Source organism: Dromaius novaehollandiae, chromosome 8 (assembly GCF_036370855.1).
Source record: "Dromaius novaehollandiae isolate bDroNov1 chromosome 8, bDroNov1.hap1, whole genome shotgun sequence".
NCBI lineage: Eukaryota > Metazoa > Chordata > Aves > Casuariiformes > Dromaiidae > Dromaius > Dromaius novaehollandiae.
In genome coordinates, this window is record NC_088105.1 from 13,040,341 (window position 1) to 13,059,943 (window position 19,603).

General features: G+C 40.7%; 1 protein-coding gene across 3 annotated transcripts in view; it reads left to right on the forward strand.

Annotated features, from left to right (window-relative positions):
• SUCO (SUN domain containing ossification factor) overlaps window positions 1-10,141 on the forward strand; it is a 44,718-nt gene extending 34,577 nt beyond the window's left edge. For all 3 annotated transcript variants that reach the window (XM_064515705.1, XM_026123369.2, XM_026123370.2), the window contains 7 exons: window positions 91-1,260; window positions 2,200-2,287; window positions 3,817-3,921; window positions 6,094-6,248; window positions 6,636-6,727; window positions 7,996-8,051; window positions 8,213-10,141. In XM_064515705.1, coding sequence (XP_064371775.1) covers window positions 91-1,260; window positions 2,200-2,287; window positions 3,817-3,921; window positions 6,094-6,248; window positions 6,636-6,727; window positions 7,996-8,051; window positions 8,213-8,659 — 2,113 coding nt within the window. In that variant the 3' untranslated portion in view covers window positions 8,660-10,141. The remainder of the gene's footprint in view (window positions 1-90; window positions 1,261-2,199; window positions 2,288-3,816; window positions 3,922-6,093; window positions 6,249-6,635; window positions 6,728-7,995; window positions 8,052-8,212) is intronic.
• The last annotated feature ends 9,462 nt before the right edge of the window (window positions 10,142-19,603 follow it).

Below are 19,603 nucleotides of genomic sequence, written 5' to 3' on the forward strand. Positions count from 1 at the left end.
TACTAGTTGTCTAAAATATCCTACTTTTGCAGACTTCCAGGCATGTAAAACTGTTGAAGTAACATCCTGTCTTTAATTCTTTCTCTATAGACTTGTTACTACAGATATTCCACAAATAGATAAAGAGCAATTAACTGTCGATTTGACAAAAGAAAGTCCTATTGTTCAGCTAGTGCAAGAGTATGAAGAAGATGCAAGCCAGTCAACAGTGACCTTGCTACCCAGTGATGATCAAGATGAAGAAGCATCAGCATGGTTTGAACTTGAAACACAAATATATTGCTATGACATGGCAACAATATGTTGTATTTCTACCTTTTCAGAGTATCTATATAAATGGTGTTCAGTTATAATAGCCCTCCATCGGCAACATAGTAAAACTGAAGGTAAGCAAGAACAAGATGACTCTGTTGCCGTTCATCAGCCACAGGCTGTTCTGACAGAGTCTATACATACTTCAGTAGAGGAGCCTCTGCCTGAGGAACTGGATGGCAAAATTACTGAGAGGCCATCTGGATCTACTGTTGTAAGTGACTTTAGCAGTGTGGTCTATGAGGAGATGAATGAGACCACAGATACTATTGAACTGGAACCAAGCCATCCTCAGACTGTCTCTCAGTCTCTCCTCTTGGAAGTTACTTCTGAAGTTAAGCCATTGCCAACAACAGAAATATCACTGGAACCTGCAAAAGGAGGAGGAGGCCAGATCGCACCAAGTGTGACTCCTCAGGCGGATATAGCTGAGATTAGTGCAGAAACAGAAAAAGCTGTGAGCTCTATCATCACAGAAAAAAAACCTTTAGGTTCTGAGACTAATGTTGTCAGTGAAATAAAGGAGATGAGCACAAGAGAGACTGTTGCTATTCCAACATTTTCAAAGCCTACAGAGACTGTTCTGCAGCCTGAATATACAATGGGCATGTTAGCCAGTGATGCTGGGGAAGGAAAAGAAAGCACTCCAGAAGTGCAGAAGCCTGTCTTGTCTACTGTTGAGTCTTCTGTATCTGCTGATATAAAGGAGGAGGATCAGGCAACTGAAGATGCTTTCATGGCGATTCCAGTTTCTGGGGGACAACAGAGAACAGCTACAGACTTCTATGCTGAACTGCAGAATTCAACAGATCTAAGTTATGCTAATGGAAATCTTGTGCATGGGTCTAATCAAAAGGAGTCTGTCTTTATGCGACTTAATAATCGCATTAAAGCCTTGGAAGTAAACATGTCTCTCAGCAGTCGTTATTTAGAAGAACTTAGTCAGAGGTAAGTCTGAGGAAGACTAGGAAAAGTCTACCATATGTAAATGTGATATAGCCAACTACTCAAATGTGTGCATATGAAAGGTGATACAGTGAAAGCTGAATGTAACTTTAGTCACAGCACAGAGCTTTATGGAAAATGGAGAAGTAAGTATTCCTGAGAAGCTGCCAAAGACCAAGATGCCTGCAGGTGACAAGAGTTTCCTTCCTGTGTTCCCAGCTACCATCAAATTTATTTTTCTGTTGAGGAACACTGCTGTGGGTTTGTTCTGTGTGTGGTGGGGTTTTTGTTTTGGTTTGTGTGTGGTGATGGTGGGGGGGGATGTTGTCAGGATGCAAGCACTAATCCTGCCCATAATCCTTTCAACAGAAGGTCACATCCTGTTGCTGTTAAGTTGAATGACACAGATCTATAATGTCTTCTCTACAAAACTAAGCTCATTGTTTCCACTTAACTATTTTGTCATCTGTAATACTGCTCTTGGGATCATGAAGGGGGGTGATGTGAGAGATGTATGTTTATTAATGCTTGCCTGTTATACTTACTAACCGTAGGAGAACTGAGACATGTACCAGTTTCAGAACTGGTTTCAAGGAAAGGCTTTTAGTTATATTAACTTTTGAGCTGTCTTTCTTGACAGTCAAAGGGTTTGCAGTGAATTCTCTCCATAGTGAATTCCAGTATATTAGAGCTCAGCTCTTAAGTATTGAAACAGACTTTCTTGGACTGTGGGGGAGGAGGAATGACACACAAAAACTGGGCACGGGCTTGTCCCTGTTTTATGTATGAAGCTTGAAAAGGAATACCACTTGAAGTTTAAAGCTGCTTTGGGCAAAGAGAAGCTTTCTCCTTACATAGTGGTATTTTCTGGTGACAAATCTAGTGCTGTGTAGTTTTATGATGAATCTAGCATTTCTGACTTTTACACGGTTCATGTTTTAGGTATCGAAAGCAAATGGAAGAAATGCAGAAGGCGTTCAATAAAACTATAATAAAGCTTCAGAACACCTCAAGAATAGCAGAAGAGCAGGTATGGCTTGTTTGACTACTAAAGTGTTTTGCTGCTCAGGAAGGATTACTTTAAGATAAATTGCTTTTAAGAAAGAGTAGAAGTGCAAAAATTCCTTTTCAATTAGTTTTTATTAGCTGTGTGTCTGCCTTTTTAAAGCAACTCCATTCCATGTTTCCCAACTTGTTTCTCCATAACAAAATTTTGCAGGCGTGTTCCCAGTCGGTTTTAGAGACCTCCAGCTAAGTCTCCTGAGTTTACATTTGGAGAAAAATTCAGTTATCAGCTGGTAATGGCTAAAACTCTAAGTATCTTTGTCAATGGAAAAATTTTCTAAGTCATTTCTAACCCTTCTCTCATGATTGTAACTGCATTCATAACCATTTTTTAACTTCATTTGTTTTGCAACTCTGATTTAAAGTACAACTGGATGAGGACCTGACTCGTATGACTGAAGAGACCTAATATCTAGCAAGGGAGAGCAATACAGTAATGGCTTATGCCAGATTTGCAGTTGGAAGTGTAGTTCATGTGATCAAAGCTTTTGTTTTTTAAGATATGACTTAAGGATGTGGGAGCTGTAGGAGGGTGGTGTTCTTTGCCCCAGCACTGCTCTCCTAGCAGGACCTTGCTTCTCAGAGTACCTGCCAAACAGCTGCAGTGTTGAATAATTACTAAAACCATTGTGCATGTGGCACACTCTCTGGAAGTTTCTGAAGTACAGTCCCAGGCATGTAGTTTATTTCTTCAAAGTAAAGAAAATGGGAACTTCCCTGAAATCACATGCATTCTATTGTCTGCTTGTTTTGAACACAACTAAATAGTGGTCAGTCTGAGGTGATCCTCTTAATTAGCCTCCCAGATAGTCCCTTTACTGTTATCAATTTTTCATAGGATGTTATGGATCCAGGGCCAGGTCCTAGAATATTCATTGCCCATTGCATAAGTTATGGTTTCCCATCTGCTAGTGTTGCTGTAACTGTACCGGCTCTCTCCAGGAGACTATTGCTACAGAAGGCTCAATCCTAGCTGGTCTGGGCTCCTGTCAATAAGCAGTTGGCCCCTAACCCCCAAACAGAAGCTGTGCTTCAGCCTTTAGATTTTAACTCTGCCAGACCATCTGCATAAGTACTTCGTAACATGACCATACTCAAAAGTTCCTGATAATAGTTGCATGGAGTTGGCTAGTTGCATAGAGTTGGCTACTTATTCTGCCTGTAGAGAAGATAGTAGAAGCTACTGTAATGAAATACACTTTTGGTACAATGTTACGAAAAGATTGTTCAATGAAGTGGAACTGTTGAGGTTTTTAGTAGTATAGTTTAATCTTTATGCACGATGCTGATTAAACAGTTTCAAATGCTGTTGTACAAAAACTGTGTTGAAGAGTGCTGAATTAAGATACTGCTTGGGCAGTAATTGAACTGTAAATAGGTCGTGTGGCTACATCATTATCTGACTGTCAGACCATGCTAACTTGGTACATGTAGGAGTAGATGATATTGGAATCCTGAAAACTAAATAGCATGGTTATGATTGTTTTAATACAGGATCAGCGGCAAACAGATGCAATCCAGCTGTTGCAAGCTCAGCTGACCAACATGACGCAGCTAGTTTCCAATCTGTCAACAACTGTGGCGGAATTGAAACGTGAGGTAATTATAATTCTGTAATATGGCATGAGAACTCAAGCAGAGGAAACAGATGCGTAAATATATCTTAATTCAAAGAAGCCAGGAGTTTTAAAATGAAACTTAATGTTTGGGAAGATGTCTATAATGTCGCTTTCAGCCTATTTTGGTAGCTGTCCAAGGGAGGGAGAAAAAGCTAAGTGACTTGAGTTGTCTTGTTCTCAGCAAGATTGCTAATAGCTTCTACTACAGTCTTGCTAGCCCAATTATTGTAGTCTTTTGTAATGATAAAAGATAATAATTTAATCAGGATAATGTAATATTTTAGCCTTTCCTTACTGCATTGAAGTTGATAGTATTGTACTGTGAAATGATTCTTAATTAAACGGAAGCAAGAAGAAATTAAAGACTAAGCACTGACTTTAAAATGGCAATAATGGAATTTGTTATATGTATAGAGTGTTTAAAATGTGAAGGGGGAAATGGTAAATTTCTTGCTTCAAGAATTTTTCTGGCACTTGATGTGTTGTATCCAGTTATCTTTGTTTTTATCTGTTACACACCTTAGGTAGAATACGATTGCTGTACAGTGTCTAACACTTACATCGTCTGCTCAGACTCTTGCTGTAGGAAGTTTAGTGTGTGAGAGTATAGTTAACTCTAACTGGGCTGTAATAATAATAGGTGAGCGGTGGATTACATTCTTGACATGACTGAGTGACAGGCTGCTGCTGCTAAGACACCTTTCTCTTCTAGTTATCTTGATCTTTAAAGGAGTCTTGGCAACAATATTAGGAACACATCCTGAAATGTTTACATTCCCCCTCCTTGATTTCAAGGTTGGAAGGGACCTCTGGAGATCATCTAGTCCAAAGCCCCTGCTCAAGTAGGGTCACCTAGAGCATGCCCAGGTTTGTGTCCAGACTGCTTTTGAATCCCTCCAATGAGGGAGATTCCACAACCTCTCTGGGTAACCTGCTCCAGTGCTCAGTCACCCTCACACTGAAGAATTCTTTTTCTCAAGTTCAGACCGAATTTCCTGTGTTTCAGTTTCTGCCTGTTGCCTCTTGTCCTATCCTTGGGCACCACTGAAAACAATCTGGCCCCATTCTCTCTACGCACTCCATTCAGATACTTATACACATTGATTGGATCCCCCCCCCCTTAGTCTTCTGCAGGCTGAAGAGTCCCAGCTCTCTCAGCCTTTCCTCATACGACTCAAACTCTAAACATGACTCTTTTGTGCTAAAGACATCTCTTAAGTTTTTTTCTAACACCTTATGGGACTCCCTCATTGATGCCTGGCTGGCTAAGCTCCTGTTGTAATGATTGTTGTGGCTTTGTCTAGGATTTGACAGTAGTGATACATCAGGGCATGTTAGATGAATATCTCTGATATGGATACCTTGCTTCCCCTGAACTCAGCTCTGGTCATCTGATTCTATTAATCTGTAGCATTATCTGTTCTATTAATCTGCCCATTACAAAAGGGTGTTCCTGGGGTGCGTGCCTTGTGGTATTTGGGTTTTTTTGGTCTCTGCATGTGGCTTCTAAGATCTTTTAGTGTATTTAAATAGATTTTTTTCTAAGATGCTGGTTGTGAAATTCATTTTTAAAACAATTTGCAAATACTCCTGGATTTCTAGTAAACTTCATGGGTTAGTCTTCTGAAATGAACATACTTCTAGGAAAATCCTTCTGCTAGGATGTGGAATGGGTGGGTGGTCAAAACAGTGAAACTCATTGAATCAAGTGAAGATGCAGTGCTTTATGGAATAATCACATTAATATCAAATGATGAAGAGCATTATATATAAGTGGGTTGGTATTACAGCCATGTCAACTGTAAAGCAGAGAAGTTACTTTCTTGGTATGTTTTCTTACGAAAAGCATATCAATTCTGGATAAGCTTGTATGCTCTTCACAATGTGAGGCATCTCTGTAAGTTATGGTAGTACCTCAGTCAGTGGAATCTTGTCCTGTGTCACTTGTTAGTGGTTTTCAGACTTTAGTCCTCGAATGCTATATAACCAATGTATTAAATCCAACCTCCGAAGAATGTTCAAACATCAGTGTTGAGTAAGATTCAAGGAAGTTGGCTTGAAAACATCTCAGTTATGTTCTTTCAAAAATTTAACTTTAAAACAAGAGTAATACTATTTTTTAGTCTTTAATAAATGTATGAAATTCTTTCAGGTTTCTGATAGACAAACCTACCTTGTGATTTCTCTGGTTCTCTGTGTCATCCTGGGCTTGGTGCTGTGTGTGCAACGCTGCAGAAGCACGTCTCAATTCTGTGAAGATTACCTCTCGAAAATTCCCAAAAGTAATCATTATCCTAGCCCCAAAAGGTAATGTATTTGTATTTGAAACTTGATTGTTCTTGCAGCCTTTATTGATGGTTCCTAAATCCGGTGGGACTGGCATACCTGCTTTAGTTCTGAGGGTCGTTTTTCTGCAAGCTCAAACATGGACTGATAGCCAAAATCAGTTACTGCTCTGTAGTAATGCTTACCTTTCACAAAGTAATGGTAGCATTTTGGGAGTACTAAATGTAACATGCCTTGATAGCTTTTTGCTAGGATTATATTGTCTCTTTTCCAGGCTTTCTTGGGCACCTTGGTGAATGACTGATTCTGTTAGCTCTCCTTCTGCTTCTTAGGACTTTATCACATACATTTTTCCATTAAGAAGTATTAAGGAAAATGTGTTAAAGCTTTGTGCATTTTGTTCCATAGATGTTTTTCCTCCTATGATGATATGAATTTGAAAAGAAGAACTTCTCTTCCACTGGTCAGATCACAGTCCTTTCAGCTGTCTGGTAAAGAAGGTATCATTCCATCCGTCTAGTCTCTAGTGTTACTCTGTTAGCTCTATACAATGTGTTTTATTGTGGGTGTATGAGAATAGGATCACAGGTTAATGTCAAAGAACCCTACAGTGTTACTACACTACTTCACTTGTATTCTGTAAGCCAAGGTGATCTAAGGCCAAGTTATCAGACACTCACAGAACTTCGTCAGTGTCCATGCAGGTGCTTTGTCTCCAGTAAGCATAACCTATAAATGCAGTAGTTCAAACATGGACATTTTCTAGCTATATTGTGCTAAAACTTCGTTAAATCCAATATTGGTGCCCATAGAGTATAAAATACAGCATTCTTGGGGTTAATAGCAGTGCATGTAGGCATTCAGGTTTACAAAGCCATAAAGTTTGCAAAAAGTGGCCTTTTTTTGGATGTCAAGTTTGGGAAGTCAATGTTCTACTTCTCAGAAGTCCTGATCATCTGTCTTAAAGCTTGGCAGATATTAAGGCATCCAAGTTTATTAGCTGTAGCAAGGAAATTTAGACCAGTTAGTTTGGTTTGGGCATGGGGAGTGATCTGACCTTTTGAATATTCATATTATACTCAAGACAAGTGAATTTTGATTTCTTAGGCCTTCACCATACAAACACTAATTCTAGTAACTACCAAGTATGCAGTTAGCACTGGATTTCTAGATCCAGCAAACTTGCTTCACAGTTCTCGTGCTGTGAATAAAACCATATGAAAAATCGTGAGTGGAACTGGGAAAGTGTTGCAGTAGAAACTAGCTAAAGCTTAAATTATTTTTGTGAAACATGCCTTTTCAGAATTCTCTGCTGCTTGGGCTGGGAATAATGATTTACAAAGCACTGACCTGGGAAAGCCAGATCAGTCTTGTGTCTGTCTGAAAGCCTCAGTGTCCTTGATTGGTACACGTGCAGGGTGTGTGTTAAGCACCACTATATTGGTAATATTTCTTTAAGAAAAAGTTACCTTTTGCAGAACATTGTTTCTTTCCCCGGAGGATGTTCTCTGCACCTATCTTTGGCCTAATCTATCAGGAGATCTGTTGTTTTCAAGTATGTCATTGACAGCTGCCGTGACAGCACAGGGAGGTTCCTCAGTGTTGAGTTCATTTTCAGTGTGCTTATGTTGTATCCTATGCATTTATAACAGGAGCAGAAATGTGTGTGGAAAAGTAGAGTACTTTGTCACAATATTGGTTATTTAAATTGCATTGTTCTAGAGCTGGTGGTGTCAGGACTGCTAAACTTATGTCACCTCTCTTACAGTGGATCCAGAAGACTTGTACATTGTCGAACCCCTGAAGTTTTCCCCGGAGAAGAAGGTAAATAGTTGTGAGAAAGATGAGCTGAGCCTGAGCATGTTTCTGCCAGCAGGTGGTGCATGTTTCAGCCTCCTCCCTGCTGTGCCAGTTCCTCGGTTTGGTTTTTACCCTTTGCACGCCTTCCAGGAGCTAACTGCTTTTCTTTTTACTTGCGCTTTCAGAAAAAGCGTTGTAAATACAAAAGTGAAAAGATAGAGACTATCAAGCCAACAGCAGAGCCTCTGCATCCAATAGCCAATGGGGAAATTAAAGGAAGGAAGCCGTTTACGAACCAGAGGGACTTCTCTAATATCGGGGAAGTTTATCACTCTTCATATAAGGGTCCTCCATCTGAAGGAAGCTCAGAAACTTCGTCGCAGTCTGAGGAGTCCTATTTTTGTGGCATTTCAGCTTGTACGAGTCTGTGCAATGGACAGACCCAAAAGACAAAAACTGAGAAGAGGGCTATAAAACGAAGACGGTCTAAAGTTTCAGACCAAGGGAAGCTCATAAAAACTCTAATACAGACTAAGTCGGGGTCAATGCCAAGCCTGCATGACATAATCAAAGGAAACAAAGATATAACAGTGGGAGCACTTGGTGTCACGGCTGTTTCTGGACACATCTAAAACTAGCTGAACTTCTCAAACAGGAGAGTGTTTGTTCATTTGAGAACAGTCTGTGGTATTTTGTGGGAGGCTAGTGGGAGACGAAGAGCTCAAGTAATTGGAAAGTATTCAGAAATTTGGTTTCTGCCTTTTTAAATAGATGGGATTGTGTCAATCTTGGCTGTAAGCTGCAGCTTTACAAGGCTGATAATTTCCTATGAGAACAGCTTGGGGGGAGGGAGGGCAGGGTTCATTTTATAAAGGTTTTTTTCACAATTCCTGGGGCAGAGATATTTTGAAACCCAGTTTGTTGGGTGGAATAGGGATAAAAGCCTAATCCTCTTCCTTTAGCTTTGTTCCTATTTCTTGCACCTTCCCATATTTATGTGCCTTTTGTCTATTTATAATGCCACTGGAAGAGGGGAGATACAATTGTTTGTCATTTGATTTATTTTGTAATTTCTCTAGCTTTTTTTGAAGATGCAACACTACAGTGCTGTAAAGGGACATGTGTTGGCCTTCAGCTGGACTCAATGTGGACTGGATACTGTAAAAATACTAATAGATGGACCTGCCTGACTAGATTCAGGTTTTGCAAACTCAGTTGAGGAAAGAAAACTCACTTGGAATTGTAATTATGTTTTATTTCCACCTTCAGTTACAAATCAGAACTGTAGTCTGTACTAAATGAATGACAGTTGCTCTTCTGGATTTCCTTTATACGATAGGATCTGATGCTTGTGAATGTGCATTTGTTATCTGGACTGACTGCTGTAGTTATCTAGAAGAGGTGAACTGGGATTGTTTGTGCTAGAGTTCAGATAAAGGCTCAGCCTAAAAATGTGAGTGTGAGTTGGTGCAACTGGGTAGTACTCCAAGTCAGTTCTAGATGTGTAGAGTTTGCAAAGCCTTGACGTCTAACCAGTCAGGTCTGTTCAAAGTGGATATTTCCATAATGTTTGCTTTTGCATTGGCTAACAAATGTGCAGTGTTTGTATGGCTGGTATTTTCATATCTGAGTGTTTTTTATTTTGACTGTATATTTGGATACTATAGAATGAGTGGTAAAATGTTGAATGTGTATCAGAGTGAGTGGGGCAAAAGGTTATTTCTTTTGAGAGGTTTTACAGGTTCACGTTGTAAAAGTAAGTTAACTTATTGAGCACTTTTAGTGAGCCCTTTTTAACAGATCTAATGCCTTTCCTGGGTATTGTATGTAATGTGACTTATTTAAAGCCTTTTTTTTTTTTTGCTGCTTTCTTATTAGTTTATGAATACCTTAAGGTGATGTACTTTTGGAGTTGATCTGCACAATTAGCCAGTCAGAGCACATGAACCAGATTTGTTGAACTTGAAATTGAAAGGGCTTCAAACCCAAATGAGGAGAAGAGATACCACCTGAGTGCAGCATACCATGTTGTGGAACAAGAGTATGTAACTACAGAGCTGTAGTGCCATTAGAAACTGTGAATTTCCAAATAAATCTGAACACTTTGTCTTTAATTCAGTGGCTCTTTTCCTTTGAAAATCAAACTTGTGACTTAAATTCATCTCTGAGAAGAACTAGCTTTCAAATTCCATTGCAAAATCATGATTGGGGATTGTTTGGTGGTTCACAAAGCTTAATCATCACCCTAGATGTGTATGTCTATGGAATAATGCTCAAGGTTGAATGATACTTTGCCTGAAAGGTGGTGGGTGGTTTTTTTTTTTTTTTTTTTTTTTTAAGAAATCCTTGCCATGTAAAACTGCTAGAAAAGTTTCAAGCAGCTATCTCTCAAATTTCTTGACCTGATGGGGCCTTAGAAGTGGCAGCTTTGTGAAGATGTCTGCATGAAATTATCTGTCAGTACTCAAAACTAAAGCTTGCGGTGGATATAAGAGGTGTTTCCTTCTAATGAGAAAATGTTTAGGTAAAGTCACACATCTCAAACTAGTGTTTTCAGTTGGAAGTTTGACCTTTACCAATCCCTTCTTCCTCCTAACTTACTTCTAGTAAGTTGTCCAGCATCTACTTCTGCTCTCAAATGAGATCTCTCTAGCACTAATCTTTTACTGGAATGTCTCCAGGTTCTCTGGCTCAAAGGGAGGAGGAATACAATAGTGGGGAGGATGGGGAGGAAAAAATGTTTGTTAATTCTGAATGAGTAAGAGAAAGTTTAATGTTTTTTGGCTTCCCCTCTCTTGGTACATCACTTGTAGGAAGCTTGATTTCCTTTATTGCCCTGGCAATTTTGATCTGTTCTTGTCATTAATCAGTAAGAATTAGCTGAAGTGGGACACAACTGAAACAGCCTATTTCCACTAAATTAGTATAAACAAATGATTGATAGATGTTGGGAATGCTTCATATGTATAGAGTGAGGCCAACTCAGTTGACAGCAATATGCAGGAGACAAACAGAAGTCTTTATTCTTCCTTGGTTGAATGGCCTGTAAGCATTCAATGAAAGTGAACTTTGGTCATGGAGCTGAATTGAAGTTGAATCAAAAAATGATGGTGGTCATATATTTATCAACTATACAGAGCAATGCATAGGTCTGGGGAAAGAAGGGGTGCCTTTCCTGGAACCAGTTACCTTGAAGGCTTTGTGAATCCCTATCTTCTCTTGGACCTCGGTGTTGCATGGAAGGACAAACTTTCTTCCTCATCCTTTTTTTGTTTTCCTGAGAAGGACAACTTTTTATTTTGTCCATCTTACATGTCTTTTGTAGACTTGTTTTTTCCTCAGCACTCATGAGTTACCCTTGAAGATCTCTTGGAAATGACAGTTGGCCATGCAGAGTACTTTTCTGTGCTTCCTCATCCAAGAGGAGTTTATTGCTTGTCCAAGAGCTTTTCTGTATACCTCTCTGCTCTCTCTTGAGGAAGTAAGCAAGGTGATGTTTAGCCTTGGGTTGAAATCCATTTTTTGTCTGACACTTCTGCTGATGTGTTGTATCTTAGGTGTTGGTGAATCTGAGTAGGTTGTACATGTTTAAATTTGAAGCACATGTTTAAATTTTCAAGTTAATAATTTCAGGTGTGAAAATAAATGGCTTCTAAAACAGTCACTGATTCCCTGATGTATGTATTATAATTGGAAAGAACTTAGAGGAGTTGCTGCATATATGGAAAAAATATCTGCAATAAAGATTGTCATGTAATGAATGCATAGGGAACGTACTATGGGAATGATGCATATGCATAATAGCAGGAGCAGAGCTCTGTTTGGATTACATGGCTTGAGGCCATGTGGCTTGCAGTTCACCCTGGAGATGTGTGGAGATGTGGAAGATACTAAAGTGATAGATAATACAGGGCCAGAAACACTTCTCACCCAGGCTCAAGTGCTTCAACACTGGAAGTCCTGATATCAATCACACTTCTGAAAGTGTCCACCAAAATCAGCCTAAAGAGTAAATGTCTTGAGCTGTGTAGACTCACTTTCCTGTAAGCTGCTCACTGTTGCTAAGAAATGCTGCTCTAAGTAAGTCTATAGAAACTCATGTGAATTCAGCTGGTGTGATGGGAGAGCAAAGCCATTGTCTATAGTACAGCCAATTTTCCAGTATTTTAAGAGATGACCACAAGCCTGGCTAACAGACCTGGGTCATTATGTTGAAAAATATCAGCCAGGTCTCTCTGTGCTAGGTCAAAAGAGGTAGCTATTAGCAACAATGACTTTTGTGAACATAGTGCATCTATCACAGGTTCACTGCTAGTGCATGTCAGTCATGGAGTGACTTTCCCCATTGTTGTAAATATGTTACCTAAACACTTTAACTGTGTCTAGGTCTAAAGAGTCCAGTCAACATATACGTTATACCTCAATCACTGAAAAAGCCAGTGTTTGAAGGAACCTACTGAGCTGCTTAGGCTAATGCAAACTTGTGTTTGCTCTGGTAGTAGACTGGAGACTGAACCACAGCTTCCTTGTCCTGTACTTGTTGCCTTTAATTATTTGTAACCACTTCTTTTCCTTAAAGTCAAGTTCTTATTGCTTAGCATCACCCTTTCATGTGGGCTTTTGAGTCATTTTTCACTTCCTATTTCAGTTTTATTAATGTCATGCTGACTCTAGCTTTCAAAACTTCATTCTTTACTCCAGTAAAATTGTCTCCTGAATTGATCATAATCTTTTTATTTGAATAGTTTTTCAGGTAGACAGTTTATAAAGCTTGACTAACTTTGTGTGGATATTTAAAAGGAGGGTGTAGTTCATCTTGTGATATTTCATAAGCAAGGTCAGGCAGTCCTTGGAGTAAAATATCAAGAGACATGCATGCATATGAAATAGTAAGGGCTGCATCCTTTCTCTATTGTCTTTTGCCAATTCTTTTCTCCAATTGTTTCTTCAAATAGCTGGTTTGTGGGCTGGGAGCTGCCTTATCTTGTAGATGCCACATACCAGTGGAAATGTCTTGCCATTTTCCTGAGAGTGACAATGTCTAAAGCTTGTGTGGCGGGCAGAAGATCAGAAGCACTGTGGTTTTTCTTAGCTTTGTACTGGGTAACAGCTTGTTCAAGGCCTGACTTGCTCAGCGCTTTCTAGAAGCGTGGTAGGGCGGGAAAGGTGTTGTGTTCTCTTGATCTCCCATGGGAGCAAGGGCCCTGGTCCAGGAGCTTTCCAAGCCACCTGGGCTGCTGTGCTTGGTCTCTGACAAGGGAGACTGCTTGCTGCTGTTAAGGTTTCAGGCCAGCAGAGTAAACAAGAGCCCAGGTACTGGGGGTTTCCATGTCTAAGACTTCTTTTTATTTAACCCTTTAAACTGTTTATAAAACTATATTTAAAAAAAAAAAAACAAAAAAAACCAAAAAAAACCCAAAAAACCAAAATATGAACCAAAACCCATCAACTACTTACTCATTAGAATTGACCTGGTCTTTGTTGTGGATTTCTGAGTGCTTTGAGTTAGATTGTGTTAAGTTTTTCCAGTATAATGCTTGACCTCAAAAAGCCACACTGGAATAGCTATGAGAAATTACTTTTGTATTAGAGTACATATCACTCTAAATCATTAACCTGTAGGTGCTGGCTTTGCTGCTACCACCTGTGGCAGCAGGCTGTATGGTATAATGTTGTGCTCTTGATGGCCTTAGAAATCAAACTCGGCAGATATGAAAAGTGAAGTAATATCAACTCATTCATTTCTGTGTTGCCCTATAGAAGGGCTCAGTCACTTAATTAGTTCTATAATGTAATGGTTGCCTCTCTCCATTTCAGGATATGTCTGTGTGTTCACTCATTTTTTCTTCAAAAGTATGGATTTTGATAGAATTCAAATATCTTGAATTTTAGAGTCCCAAAGTCTCTCTATAAAGGAGTTAGCTAAGCAGAAAAATTGCACTATTTATGTAGGTAATGCTCTTACGTCCTCGGTTCCAGGAAATGAATAGACACTAAGCAGGAAAGCTGAGGAAAGTGTCAGAACTGACAAAAGGGCACTGAAAACTGATGGATCCTGTCAGCCTTCACCATAAGGGCACAACACCACAGCAGATTACTTTCAAATGTGCTGGAATTCAATTTCATGTCACACTGCCTATAGAAATGCCCAGAAATGATGATTGAAGGCGGTAATAAGCACTTTTGGGGGGCTAGACTAGAGAGAGATGAGCTTTAGTGTGAATATCAGCATTTTGATACTCAAGTCAAAGTAGGGATGCAGAGTCTTATCTTTTGGGGTGTTGTCCTGTTAATCTCCTAAGGCATAGATGCACTGCATTTGAGGTCATGGTGATGCTAGAAATGCATTCTTGACTTGCAGATACCAGTGGGAGGTTACATGAAGCTGTTGCATCCACCTGAACACTGCTACAACTTCTAATAGTTCTCATGCAAACTGATCAAGGGATTGCTTACAGCAAGCCTGTGACAGCTAATAGTTCCCATGCAAACTGATCAAGGGATTGCTTACAGCAAGCCTGTGACAGCTAAGAAAGGGGCTGTTTCCTGTTGCAAAAGCTGCTGCATGTGGAAGTGCTTGGAGCACTTCAATCTCTTCATGCTTGTCCAGGGTCAAAATATTCAGGCAACACAAATGCTTGTATTGGAGGACAGATCATTACAAATGTATCACTAGCTGTGTCTGGCAAAATGCAATATTTAGTGTATGTATCTTAAGCACCAGAGTGAAAATCCAGTATCTTTAAAATAAGAAACTCTACCAGCTATGTGGTATTGGGAGGAACAGAACTAAAATATAAAGTGACTTTTGCTTTTGCCATCTTGCAATGCAAGGTAAGACAAGATGGAACAGCTTAACATGCTTCACTTTGGTACAAACATGTTCCACTTCATTTGGAACAATTAAAGTGTTGAGCTCTGACCACAAAGTGGTGTGGGCAGGCCATCAGGCAGTGTGTCTCATCTGGAAACCCTGAGTGTCAAACAGTATCAGGTATTGGTGAAGAAATTACTGGGGTTTGTAACCAGCTTGAGAGAAATCAATGTTCCCAGAGCTTCTTTAGATAAAACATGTTAGCTGTGACTTAGCTTAGCAAAGGATAGTGAAAATCATGAATTCTTCTTATGAATCCCTTCATTTAATTAAAAAGCTACCAAAGACTTTTTCTGATGAATGCCTTGCTCACAGCTACATAATTGAGTTTTGAAACTTTTTGCCACTTTAATGCTCTCTCACCTATTGGACACATGGCCTGGGAACTGCAAATGGTCTTGCCCGTGCTGCTTTTGATGAGGATCACTAAGTCACTGATTAGAAGTATAGCTTTTGATAGAAAAAGGGAAAGTTAACTCTGCACTTCAATTTGTGGACCTAGTAATGCAAAAGAAATGTTTCCTCGTTTGAGGCTTGCTTTTTTCCCCCTCCTTTTTTACATGTGGTGAATGGAGCACATCAAGCTCCTGAGCCCTTTACGAATTCACAGCAAAAAAGAATTCTTGTCTGTGATCTTTCAAAAAACTAAGCAGCAAATCAGTATCTCCCATTGATCATAACTCGGCATGGTTACTTTTGGAACTTCAAGGCTGAGTATGTTGTCCATGAAAACACCTGTTGCTCAAAGTTAAATCTCAGGAACAGCAGCTGAAGGTCCCTCAGTGCTTTGGGCAGTCAGCTGATCCAGGGTACTGGTGTCAGGGCACTATATGCTTGTGTAGTGCTTCGAGCATTTGTGGGCTTGCTGTACACAGCACTCACATTGGAGGGCCTGAACATGCTCAGTGATGCAGAGCTAAGGCCTGATCCTGGTGAAACTTTTTTTAAATGGGCTGGGATTGGCAGCTCACAGTATGGAGTGTAAAATTGTCAAATACTGACTAGGAGTCAACTTACCCTATAGGCTAGCAGCACCAGCTGGCCTTTTCTTAGGCTAAGCCTGGCTTTGTGCTAGCAGCCTGCAGCAGAATGTAGATTCCTACCAAACGGCTTGTGAATGCAGTTCTCAGCTGTCAAAGGAGGGGACAGCAAATCAACATCTTCAACATCTGCAACTTCACTGTGGTCTTCCTTGCAATCTTTGAGCAGCCCCAATAGCTTGTTCTATTTTTTTTCCATGACTAAGCTGTTCTGTGTTATTGAATGACGTGCTTTTCTTTCTCATACATTTCAAGCAATGGGTAAAACAGTACTGTTTACAAAAACTGATTGCCTCATTACTTCATCACCCCTCTACCTCATTTCCAAGCTTCTCTTACAAATGCAATCAAAAAATCTTCCACTGCTGTTTTCTTCTCGACTGCCTTGGTTCCTTCCCCGCTTGATTCTCTCCTACCTCTGTTTCCACATGAGGGGCCCTGCACCTCTTCTGCTAAACCCAGGGCCACTACTTGCTTGGTAGGAGCATGGCATAGTTTACACATCCTAAGTAAAGGCGAGTACAAAGTGTCTTGCTCACTGGAGGGGCTAGGGGGCATGCTGAGCACTATGATGCCAGACCAGGGCCTTCAGAAATGGATTTTGAAGTCTGCTCTGGAGTGTGAATATGGGAATGTCTTCCTCATGAGCTGCTCATGCAAAGGCATGTCTATATGTGCCTCCAATGTTTCAAGGCGTGGTAGCTGAGGAAATAAAAAGCATCACCCTTGCATGGGTGAAGTGTTAAAAAGGAAAAAAAAAAAAGTAATAAAGAAACAACACTAGGATGTCAGCATTCACTGCAGTGTTGTGTAGAGTTGTGGGGCGCTGCATGTTGCTGGGCCACAAACAGCGTTGGGCCTTTGAGCTTCTGCCAATGCTTTCCCCAAGGGGTCCCCTAGAGCAGGAGCTGGGCAGACAGAAGAGCAGAGTGTGATGAGTGCCTTTCTATCCAGTCTCTATGGGGGAGCTGGTGGGTAGCTGTGTAGCACTGTTGCAGGACCCTTGGGACTGACACAGCTTATGTCCCACCTGTGTTGTAAAATCCAGCAGATGTTTATCCCAGGAGTTCAGGCAGCACAGGACTGATGGGCCCTTTGGTCAGGGTTCCTGCGCTGTGGGGTGCAGCGAGCTTCTGGCAATGCTGTGTGAGTGCTGGTGTAACTCAAAGTCCTCCAGCCTCCTTGAAGGCTTCAATCAATGGAGCTGTGGTTGGAGGCAGTTTTTCTGCAAGTGTCTGTATAAGCATTCAGTCAAAAATCCCTGTCTTTTATGCTTTTAGCATAAACTTCAGCTGTAGCTTCCAGCTGGTAGCTTTCTGGGAAGGCTTTATTTGTGAGATTGAAGAGCCCTCTGCTGTTGGAAATCTTGTCCCTATTTACATATTTTCACACATTGTCCATCCCCCTTAAACCTCTCTCCAGTGAACCAGGGTGAGTGCCTTTGCTCGGAGGCAGTTTTTTCCAGCTTCTTCCTGAGCCCCACTCAAGCTGAATATGATCTTGCAATGTGGCTTCTGGGACTGTCTGTGTCTTCCTGTTTGTTAGGCCCATGCTATGGGAACTTATAGCACAGGGATCCTGCACCCTTTCCCCATGGGAAGCTAACATGCAGCAGGGCAGCCTTTATTGATTTCAGAACTATTTTTTGTAGGTTATTTTCTCCTAATGGGTTTGAGCTGCAATGTTTCTTTCTAGACTTTTGTTTGTTTGTTTTTGGTTTTGGGGTTTTTTGACCAAATTCTCTGTCTTCATAATTATCAGCTATTTTCACCTGCAATTATTGTGTAGTGTTTTGTTTTCTTTCATTTTTTTCCCAGTCAGTGTTAAAGATGTTCAAATGATGTTGTGTCAAGGATAACCCCCAGGAGAAATTCAGAAGCTTTGTCCTGTATGGTGCTCTCAGTTACTCTTTCCAAGGTATCCATGAGTGAGCCTTAATGGCCTGCATCTGTTTTGCACACTTTAGCTGATACTTGCTGTTTGCGAAAACAGTACTGTTTACGAAAACTGATTGCCTCTCCTGGCTCTGCTAGCACGTTTTAGCCTGGGACAATAAATGGTTGATCAGGCTGTAATTTCTTGTGTTAATGTTGTGAAATGAACACAGCATTGTTTTTTAATCCTGTCTTTTTGAATGAGAATGCTTTTTAGCTAATTCTTCAGTTGTTCTTAGGTGTAATTTATGTAGCCCTGTAGACTTTCAATAGTTGTTTTTTAGTATTTCTGCTAGTCACTATTGTAATAGGATATTTGTTGACACATGTTTTTCTTTGTCCAGAACCTGATGAGTCTCCTTCCTACATGATGGGTCATGCTAAGCTTTTAAAATCATTTATTTATTTATTTATTGGCAAGTATTAGTTCTGGATCAGTGTTCAAGTTCTGTTTTCCTTGATACATATCAGGAATTTCATCCTGTTGTCCTTAAACCTGCTGGATACAGACTTTTAGCTGTATTTCTTAGCACTGGCTAGTTCTTATTGCTGTCAGAATGTAGCTTTTGCTAATATTGAGTATCCTAAATAAGAGCTCCAATTTTTCCTCTTGGGGTGTGTGTGTGTGTGTGTGTGTGTGTCTTCTGAGCAAATCCTCCTTTTGTGTCCATGTAGCTGTGGCTTGTCTTCTGGTGTTTGAGGGCAAAGGGGATCCTCTGATAAAGAGCATATGAAGTGCTTCCATTTGAAAATACTCCCCCCTGTTCAAAAGGGCAATATGACTGCAGAAAACAGGGTGGGCCTCCTGCAAACCACGTGAAGAGAGGGATGGGGAGGCAGAGAGCCATAGCGGACTCCCATTTTGTCCCTTTGCGTCTGTCCTTTTTTCCTGCTCCTAGCCCTCTCCTGAAAGAGACTCACGTGACTCAGGTGTCTGTCATCAGCAAATTGTCCTGCTATTATTTCAAAAGCCCTCTTTATTAATACCATGTGGCATGTGAGCAACAGGAAGCCAGCAGAGCGCAGAGCCTGCAGGCATCGTGACATGTTGCACAGAAGCAGCCCTGCTTACTGCTGCTTTCCAGGGTGTATCATCTTGGTGGTCTCTGAAGGTGGTTGTAAAGGAAACAGAGCGTGACAACAAGATCAGCATGGCAGGGTGTGCTGGGAAGGGAGAGGTCTCCAAAAACACACTGTGCACCAGAAATGGTCCTTTGATGGTAAAATAAGCCCAAGCTTTGGTTTGCCACAACGTGCGGTATTAGCAGGCCCTTGATCTGAAGAGCTGAATGAGAAGATGCAGCATGGCTGAAATGGTTTTCATTGACTTCATTGTCTCTGCCCTGTCATCCACTCATACAAAAGTGTCTCAGTGAAAAAAGGAAGCAGTGGGTGACAAATAAGCACATTTGTGACATTTAAGAGAGGTTGCTAATGTGCCCGCAATCCCACCAAGATGAGCTGTCTGCACTGAACACGGACAGCATCAGAAAAATCCTGAGAGTGCATCCTCTCCGGGCCAAGCTGCATGCTTGATGGCTTTTGGCCGTCCCTCCAGCTCTGTATAACTGTGTGGGGCTATCCAGCCCCATCCTTCAGAGCAGTAGGACAGGTGTGTAATTTTGAGAGCTGTTGATATGTGCCATGTAGCAAAGGTAAAATCTGTTTGACTGGTCAGCCAAAGTGATGTACCTATGCAGAGATGATTGTCCCAGGGCCCATGTATAG